Raw genomic sequence first — 10236 nt, 5'->3', positions numbered from 1 at the left:
GACCTTGGGCACGTTACTTATCCTCCCTGCTGCTAAGTCTCCCACCTGTCAGGCGAGATCATCCTGGTATGTAACCTCATGCAGTTGTGAAGTATTAAATGAGATATGCCCAAAGAGTGCTTAGCACAGTCCCAGACACTTAGTAAATCCTCTATTTAAAGTATTACATAGTAGGCATAGAAGTAGTAATAGAAAAATTTCCACTTCAGCGAAGTGTTTATAAAAATGCCTCCCAGGGTTGCAAAATTCTGATGCAAAAGTCTTTTAAACTCTAATGCTGAACAAAAGTAAGGGATTGGTATATACCTTGCGATATTTGAGGCAAAGTTCTAACCTCACGTTATGGAATATGCATTCCCTGTACGGGGTGTGGGGAGGGAAATGATAGCTACTACTAATTAATGGGAAATAAAACCAGAAAATACGTCCCAGGGCACAAGCAACAGAAGCCCAAAGAGCAGTATTAACCACTGCACCCGCAAACCGGGCCTCAATAATTCCCTGGAGTTCACCTCTAACGCCCCCCTTCCTTTGGAGCCGCGCAAGCGTACACAGATTTTGTTCCTTTCCCCCTCATGCCCCCGCCTCCAACCCTCATCGTCTGCCTCAACACGCAGGCGCATCTCTTCAAATCCTGTCCCTTCCCCCGTCCGCTTTCTCTTCATTTCGTTCCCCCTCCTCTTCCACCACCTCGGTAGGTTCAAACTCTTCTCCGTGAGGGTGGCGGCGATCGAGAGGTCACGTGATGAGCATCCTGCTGCCCAACATGGCGGAGTTCGACACCATCTCGGAACTAGAGGAGGAGGAAGAAGAAGCGGCAACGTCGTCGTCGTCGCCGTCGTCGTCGTCGTCGGTATCGGGACCTGACGACGACGAGGAAGATGAGGAGGGGGAGGAAGAAGAGGAGGAGGAGGAAGAAGAGGAGGAGGAAGAGGAGGAGACGCCTCCCCCACCGCGGGTAGTGAGTGAGGAACATCTGCGGAGATATTCCCCCGATCCTGTATTGGTGCGGGGAGCCGGCCACATCACTGTGTAAGCAAGAGGGGACCATAGGGTTTGAAAACGCTGAGATTTGTCGACAGAGTAATGAGAAGGTGATCGAGGGGCCTGTGGAGTGGGGGAGGGCCGACTGAGGCATACAGTTAGAAAAGGACACTTCGTCTAAATGGAGAAACCGAGGGTGGTAGGTGCAAAGGGAGTGAGGAGCATGCAAATGTGATGCACTGACATCAGGTAAAGAGTATATATAGGACGGGGAAGTTAGAGGTTTGAGAGCCAGAGGGATAGGAGTAAAGGTGAGTCTACTTCTTTCTGTGTTTGCTGGCAAGTAAATAGTCTTTAAACTGCAGGATGTACCAGAGGATTCTTTACTGCTAAGATTGGTGTGTAGTGCAACACAGTGACTGCTGTGACAAGTGACAAGACCTAGACTTTCTTCAAAACAGAAACGTGATATGTTTTGTGAATAATATTATAGAATATCCACCTACCCATACATTCATTCATCCATTCTTCCTATCTAATCCGTATATGAATGAATACCATTATCCTTTCGATGTCTTGATAATTCCTCATTCTGACGTTCTGTAAATATCACAGAGGTTCATATTAAGAGGCAGTTGTGAAAAGTAAAAGAGCAATGGATTGAGAGTAGGGACTCTTGGATGTTAGTCCCAGCTTTGCCTCTTACTGGCCCTGTGACCTTGCTCAGATTACTTCCTATTTCTGGGCCTTAATTTCTCCATCTGTAAAATGAAGGGTCGGGGTAGGTGGCTTCCGAAGCCTTTCAGCTCTGAGATAATTTAAGATACCTACAGGAGATTTTGTATGCCCAAATATTAAATATGCAGACATTAAATACTTATGGAAATGAGTCCCCCAGGAGCTGAAGTTGATTTTTTGAAAACTTATGCAGAGTGACTTTTTTAAAAAATTGAAATCTTGGATCATATTTAAGAAAATAAAAGGAGGAGCAATCTCATAGCATTGTGGTTGCAAAGCAAAAGAAAATTTTAATGGCTCTCTGGGCTTTGGAGAGTGCTTTTTCTTTTTTATGTGCTTGGGCTGTAAATACTTGGAAGTTTGAGTGTGTGTCATGTTCATCCTCTTAATTATGCTGTCTTTTACTGCATTTTCCTATCATTGCCTCTAATTTTGATAATGGTTCACCTGGTCCCTTTGTCTTTCAATTGAGTTCGTATCATCAGAAATCATATAATATGCAACACCTCCCCCCATCATGTTAGCTTTTAATTTTAACATGTCACTTGTTTTGATTATAATATACTTTTGTGATATTTGCATAAAATATGTTAAGAAATATTTTGAAATTGTGGAAGGGGAGATTTTTAGACCTGCTTTTTGGTAGGGAATTATTTTAACACAGTTTTTCTTGGTCCAAGAATTTTGCAGATAGCCTACAATGATCAGATGCCAGCTTACTGCACTGTTTTACTTTTATTCCTTTCATTACTAGGGAGACAATTCATTACTCAAACTAATTATAATTCTGGCACCAAACATTATTTTCATGCAGATTATTTCACATGACTGAACAGAAAAAGGGTTTTTATTCCAGTCTATAATTTTATATTTCAACATTCCACCCCCTCTTTATTTTCTAACATTCAGAAAACAGAGGAGGGGCAAGAAAACAGAATTTAAGTTACCAGAAACTTATTTGTGGTTCCATTCTATTCTTCACACAATCATGGTGAAGCACTTATCAACCAACTTTCAATTAAAAGCAAAGCACTGACACTTGCCATATCCAAGCCCTTGTGATGGTGTAATGTCCCTCCCAGCTTAAAAATTCTGGAATTGGGAGTGTGAAGTAGTGGTGCTGGTAGTAACTATTGGTATTAATGGAAGCCAAAACCTGAAAAGCAGCAAACCAGTACTTGAATCACTAACCCATGTATATAGTTTGAAAAAATTGTTCAGTTGTATTCTATAAATTCTCTCAACTAAAAAGCACACTTAATGTTAAATGTCTGGGATTCGAAAAAAAATAAATGTTTAGGAGAAAGTTTTGCTGAATCTGAAGAACTGGCCTTTGTATAGTAGTAAACCTTTCCTTATATCAGGTAAATTAAGATCCTTATGAAATAGTTAATCTAATTCTGAAATGTCTAAAATAATCAGCTTCTGTTAAATTTTTTCTGGCATGAGAGAGTTGTCCTGTCTGAATGACACTATCCCACCCCCTTTTTTCCCTATTTTCTGTGCAGTCGTCTAATCTCTAGAGGACTTTGTTTCTTTTTCAAGGTTCAAATTTGAGAACCATTGCTTCAAACTCAATATATCTTAAGCCATAATTTTCCCTCCCCACATTGGCTGTGCATTCCACTTGCCCCTTTACCACCACTCTAATCTTTTGGGGTAGGTTTTCAAATCCTGGAGTCATTTTAACTCTTCCTTGTCCTTGACTTTTCCAGTGCTACTCTGTCCCAGAATTATGTCATATCTTTTAAAATGTCTATTAGATTTTTCATTTTCTCCATTTCTACCGGTACCACTCTAGTTTAGGTTGCCATCATCTCCACAGTCTTCCACCTCTCTTCAATTCATCCTGCATGCTTGTGCCAAACTAATTTTCTTAAAACACAGTTTGATCATGTCACTTTCCTGCTGAAAAACCTGCACTAGGTCTTAATTAGGTCTGAATTCTTATTCTGTCTTCTTCCAGCCTCAGAGGTCAAGGAGTTCCTTCACTTGTCCAAAGCTCACCACTCCACTTGTACCTTCTATACCCTTCTCTTCCAGCCTCCTCCCAAATCTTGCTCCATCAGGTAGCCCCATCTCTCTAATATTACCTCTCTCTGCATCAGCCTATAGACATATTCAGAGTCTCTCTCATTCTTTAAAAACAAAATAAAACAAAGCCTTCCTAGACCTATGTTCCCTTTTAGCTACTGTCTTGTCTTTCTTCCTTCCCTCTCCAAATTTCTTAGGAATAGCCACATTCACTATATCTATTTACTTTTCACCCCTCTCTAACCTGGATTTTGCCATCATGACCACAGATGGGGGTAACTATCCTTGTTAAGATCACCACCATGACCCTCTGTTGCTACATTAGTGGGCTTTTCTCATTCCCTGTCTTTCTGGTCCTCTCTGCTATATATATGACACTTAAAATGACTCCCTCTTTTTTGGAGGCTTCTATTCCAGGGGCCACAAACACACAAGCCTTCAGAGGTAAGACAGGCCACAGAAAATGGTGCAGCATGAGTAATAATGGGGCTTTAGTTGAACTGGAAGATGGTATGTGTTTTGCCTAAAGGTATTCAAATTCTGATTTTGTAAAAACATTTTGCCAAACAAACCTAGGAATTCCTTGGCCACTTGATTCTCCTGGGCTCCCTGTATTTTTCTTGCTATTCTTTAACTCTCTCATTCACGGGCTTCTCTTATTCTGTTGACCCTTGAATACCAGTGGTCTCTGAGGTTTTGTTTTCACCTTACTATTCTTCTCATTCCTTACTGTGCTTAGATGATCTCATCTTGATTCTCATGGTTTCAATTATCTGACATCTCCCAAATATGTATCTCTGTGCCAGACTTTGCTCAGACTTTCACCTGGGCTTTCTCACCTGACAGCCCATCATCATCCTAAGTTCAACATATTCATAACAGAACTCATCCCCCCCCCAACGCCTCCTTATACCTCCATCCCAACCCTTTAAAAAAATCCCTTCTATATCTGTTTTTTCCATCTCAGTTAAATGTACCTCCACCTATCCCGTTATTTATCCTTGGTTCCTCTTCCTCACATACACTTATCAGCAAGTAAAATAATATTTGACCTAAATTTTTTTTCTTTTCCTCCCTACTGACACTTCCCTGATTCGGGCCCCTTTCACCACCCTAACTAATCAACTTGCCTTCATTGTCATCACTTCACATCCATTCCGCAGCCTGCTGCTAGATTAAGATACCACTTTACTGCTTAAAACTGTCCTGTGGTTTTCCCCTTACCTGCTGGATAGAATCCAAGTTCCATAACATGGCATATAGAACTGGACCTTGCCTATCTGTCAGCCTAATCTTCTGATATTTTCTCTGTGGCTTGTATTTTCCTCTTTTTAACGTGCTGTTTTTTTATTTTGAGAGAGATAGAGAGAGAGCTAGGAAGGGGCAGAAAGAAAGGGAGAGAGAGAATCCTAAGCAGGCTCCACACTGTCCACACAGAGCTCACCGCATGGCTCAATCTCACCAACTGCGAGATCACAACCCGAGCTGAAATCAAGAATCGGACTCTTAACCGACTGACTGAGCCATCCAGGCGCCCCTGTAGCATGCTGTTTCTTATCTCGTTGCCTCTACTCAATCTAGGACCTCCATCTAGAATTCCAGTACCCACCACCCTTACCTCAGCTCTCCATATGTCACCACCTCCTGCAAGTCTTCCCTGCCCCCACTAAATTGTAAGCTGCAATAGCAGGAACAAGTTTTAGTTCTCTCTGAATCTTCATTGCCTAGCACAATGCTTGCCCTGAAGTAGGCAATCAATAAAAGTGAGTTGAAGGAATATTGGTTTGCTTTAGTAACACTCAATATGCCTATCATAATGCATACTGTATTATAGGTCCTCAACAAATACTGGTTACTTGACTCACACTGTAGAGAGTACTTGTGATTCTGAGCAAAGATACATATGGCTACAGTAATGTCACCAGTCCCAGTGATGGGTGTTATGGCATGGCCTTACCTCTGAAATCTTTGTTAAGATGTCAGAATACCCCTGTCTATTTGTATCATCTTAACGTATTGGCTTTCTTATTACTTTAACAAGATACTAATTTTTTAACATGGAATTAATTATAATTTCTTAAGAAATAGAATGAGCTAACCACACTAATTGTAATTCCAATTCTCAGAGGATGATGATGATGAATGGATATTTGGGGATTTTTTTCCCAACTAAAAAATTATATAACAAAATTAACTGCACAGATTTGAGTTTATAGAAACTGACATAATGAAATATCTCTTAGAAATATTAAGCGTTTTAGAAATAATATACATCTGAGGAATATAACTTAGTATCTACCAATTTACTTCTTGATATTCTAGGATAAGTGTTTGGATCCAGTATTTTGAAATAATAAGGAAAATTCTATCCCATGAGATATTTTATTTTTAGGCATTATCACACTGTTTATATTACTTAAAACATAGAGATATTTACCTTTGATAATATATCTGTATAGAATTTAGTAGAGAGTTACCAATTCTCAGGGACTTATAAAATTGTCTCATAAAAGTTAATTTATTAAAGCTAGAGTTGTTGCATATAGAATTGAAAAAAGATGGCCACATTTGCCAAACAGTGCATTTCTGAAAAAAGTTAAACAGCACTACAATTATTGATACTTCTCAAATCAGTTAATGGAATGCTTTTTCATAAACAGCTGTCTTTGAGGAATTACAGTGATGCATTGTTAATACGTATTTGTATAAGGTAAATATTTTATAAGATTTTAGGCTTTCAGAATACAGAAATATGGTAACTTGCCATTTTACAGTGTGGCAAGACATGATTCTTTTCATATAAAAGATTAAAGAGATTTAACTATAATGTTTTTGAAAATATCTTTGAATTTTATGGCATAGACTTTTCTTTTTCATGGTATAGTAAATAAAGTTCAATGCACACACTTCAGAATTGTTACTATACATGCAAAGTTTTCTAGTGAAATCATGTTTCTTGTTGGCAGAATTTTACTAGCTTGATCTGTTTCCTTAAATAATCTGAACACATAAACTTTAATTTGTATAGGGTTTTCAAAGGTTGGTATGTAGCCATTTCCAAAAGGATTAAAAACAGGGTTCTAGAGAGGGAGAGAAGAGGGAAGAGCAACTAAGAGGACCCATCCTTCTTTGCCTCAGTTTCCTTTACTCCAAAGAATCATCCAAGAAATTAAAATTTTGAAGCATTGAAGATGCTTGACAAATAAAATATGATCATTAGAAACCATCAACTAGGACAGCTTCAAACACATAATAGGTTCTATATTTAATGAGGCTGATAAAATGGAAAGTGTGAGAAGTTCCCAAGTGCCTATTTGTCTAATGCTGAAAACCCCACATCTTGACTAATGCCTATCAGTAATCAGTAATGGGTAGATGATCTTGTGGATTCACAGTTCTTAATAGTTTGTTTATGAAATAGAGCTGAGGTGTTTATTCAGCAGCAGCCATTTCAACATTTCCTAGTAGCTATCAAGTGAAATGTTGTGCCTAAGATTATTTGAGTTAAGTATTCTTTTTAAGTGCTGAGTCTCTTAATGAAGAAAGATAAAAGAAATTCCTGGTAGACAGGAATAGGATTGCTACTGCCTTTTACCCAAAATTATGAGAGTATATCAGGCCTGGTTTGCCTGTCTTTACACATTTATATATATATATGTGCCATAAAGGAGTATTTTAAAAAGTAAAATTATATTTCCTTACCATTTTTAATATACTTTTTATATTTTAGAAAAGACAATCCCTTTATATATTAAAGAAGAAAATTAGTAATGAGAATATAGCAAGTATATATTGAGAACTTGAGCACTGGCCTAAGTACCACAAAAAAAACACCGAAAATAAAAAAATAAAGTACAAGCCATGCTTTACAAAACTAATAGGAAAATTGCTTTTAAGATACTGATATAGAGCAGCAAAGAATAATGGAAAATATTTTATTAGCTGTTGAATTGTATAGTATGGATTTGAAGTGGCTGAGAGTATTCAGAGAAAGGGGGAATCCATGACAGTTTAAACATTCAAGGCATTACAGCAGGGATTGGGACTTGACTTGAGCCCTGAAGGTTGACTAGGATTTAAACCAGGGAGGGGAAGCAAGGGAAACCACCTGAGCAAAGACAAGAGCCAATATGGCAGTTGCAATGGAAAGGAAGGAATCATTATGAGAATGATTTCAAAGGAACAAATAACAGGACTTGGAGCCACCTCAGAGCAAGCAAGGTGCAAAAAATAGGAGAAGGAAGGTGCAAAACCAATACCAAGGTCTAGGTTAAAGGGAATCAATGTGCCACTGATAGAGACGAGAAATTTGAAAAGGGGTCTAGTTTCCAATGAAAAGATAACATTTAATTTTAGGCATGGTTTACTTGAGGTGGTATTATTTTAGTAAGATATCCAGGTGGAAACTTTCAGTATGAAATTAGAAATGAGGGACCAAAGAATGTTGGAAAATATAGAACTAGAGATATAGATTTGATGGTCATCAGCATAGAAGTGATGTCAAAGCTATTAAATATAGAAAAATTGTTAAAGCTCCCTTAGAAAGACAAGCAGTTGACTAAAAGGTAAATTTTAAGAAAAGGCAAGAATGTTAGAGAGTGAAAGGATGGGAGAGTATAAAGCTGCAAAGTCAAGGGAAAATTTTCTAAGAAGAGGACATAAAATTGGCAATAAATAATACTTGATGAACTTGTCTTTCTGAATAAATTTACTCAGAGATTATTTTCAGTAAAGTGACAGCATCATAAGGCAAATTCTGAACGGTTAAGAAAGGGAATATTAAAGAAATAAAAACAGGAAAGGAAAATCCACTTGCCTGGTGACAAATGCAACAAGAATAGCAAAACTCAGAAGTTTTAAAATAATAAAAATATTCCATATATTTCAAAGGATACATCTGTCTATATCCTCTACTTATTTGCCAAGAATGGCAGCTTGGAAAAGCTATAATGGCAGCAATCTCTAATGAGGTAGGAATGTGGTTTTTTTTTAATTGACATATAATTACCATACATTGTTATATTAGTTTCAGGCATACAATACAATGATTCAGTTCTGTACATTCTCAGTACTCATCAAGGTAAGTGTACTCTTAATCCCCTTTATTCATTTTACCCATTCCCCGCCCACCTCCCCTCTGATATCCACCAGGTTTTTTTCTGTGTTTAACAGTCTGTTTTGGTTTGTCTCTTTTTTTCCATGTTCACTTGTTACATTTCTTAAATTCCACATATGAGTGAAATCATACGGTATTCTATGACTTATTTCATTTAACATTATATCCTCTAGGTCTTTCCATGTTGTTGCAAATGGCAAGATTTCATTCTTTTTATGGCTGAGTAATATTCCTGAGAGAGAGAGAGTGTGAGTGTGAATGAGAGAGAGAGAGAGTGCTTCCTTAGCCATTCATCTATTGCTGGAAATGGGTGCTTCCATATCTTGGCTCTTGTAAATAATGCTACTATAAACATAGGGTGCATATATCTTTTCAAATTAGTGGTGGTTTTATTTTCTTTGGTCAAATACCTGCTAGTGGAATTACTAGATCATATGGTAATTCTATTTTTAATCTTGTGAGGAACCTCCACACTGTATTCCACAATGGGTGCACCAGTGTACATTCCCACCAACAGTGCATAAGGGTTCCTTTTTCTCCATATCCTTGCCAACACTTGTTATTTCTTCTCACTTTGATTTTAGCCACTCTGACAAGTGTAAAGTAATATTTCATTGTGGTTTTAATTTGTATTTCCCTGAAGATTGGTGATGTTAACCATCTTTTCATGTGTCTGTTGACCATCTAATGTCTATTTAGGTCCTCTGCCTATTTTTAATCTGATGATTTGTTTTCCTGGTGTTGAGTTGTAGAAGTTCTTTACATATTTTGGATATTAACCCCTCATTGGATATATCATTTGCAAATATCTTCTCCCATTCAGTAGGTTGATTTTTAGTTTTGTTGACAATTTCCTTCACTGTGTAAAAACTTGTTATTTTGGTATAGTCCCAAAAGTTTAATTTTTCTTTTGTTTCCCTTACCAGAAGAGACATATCTAAAAAACTGTTTCTATGACCAATGTCAAAGAAATTACTGCCAATGTTTTCTTCTAGGAATTTTAAGCTCTCACATTTAGTTCTTTAATCCATTTCGAGTTTATTTTTATGTATGGTAGAAGTAAGTGGTCTAGTTTCATTCTTTTGCATATAGCTGTCTAGTTTTCCCAGCACCATTTCTCAAAGAGTCTTTTTCCCATTTTATATTCTTGCCTCCTTTGTTGGAGATTAATTGACCATGCAAGCATGGGTTTATTTCTGGACTCTGGTTCTTTTCCATTGATCTATGTGTCTGTTTTTGTGCCAGTACCATACTGTTTTGATTACTACAGCTTTGTAGCATATCTTGAAATCTGGGTTTGTGATGACTCCAGTTTTGTTCTTGTTCAAGATTGCTTTGGCTACTCAGGGTCTTTTGTGGTTCCA

The 10236-nt window shown here is 37.7% G+C and overlaps 1 protein-coding gene across 3 annotated transcripts in view; it reads left to right on the top strand.

Moving 5' to 3' along the window:
- The first annotated feature begins 596 nt into the window (after positions 1-596).
- CHIC1 (cysteine rich hydrophobic domain 1) overlaps positions 597-10236 on the top strand; it is a 68332-nt gene continuing 58692 nt past the window's right edge. Inside the window, exon 1 of one of the 3 annotated variants that reach the window (XM_053891482.1) lies at positions 597-1032. In XM_053891482.1, the coding sequence (XP_053747457.1) occupies positions 746-1032 (287 nt within the window). In that variant the 5' untranslated portion in view covers positions 597-745. The remainder of the gene's footprint in view (positions 1033-10236) is intronic. The other 2 variants (XM_019438469.2, XM_019438471.2) reach the window with 2 other exon arrangements.

This window comes from Panthera pardus, unplaced genomic scaffold (genome assembly GCF_024362965.1).
Source record: "Panthera pardus isolate Hobbes unplaced genomic scaffold, ASM2436296v1 HiC_scaffold_27, whole genome shotgun sequence".
Lineage (NCBI taxonomy): Eukaryota > Metazoa > Chordata > Mammalia > Carnivora > Felidae > Panthera > Panthera pardus.
Note: the sequence above shows the minus strand (reverse complement) of the source record. Positions and strands in the feature narration are given on the sequence as shown.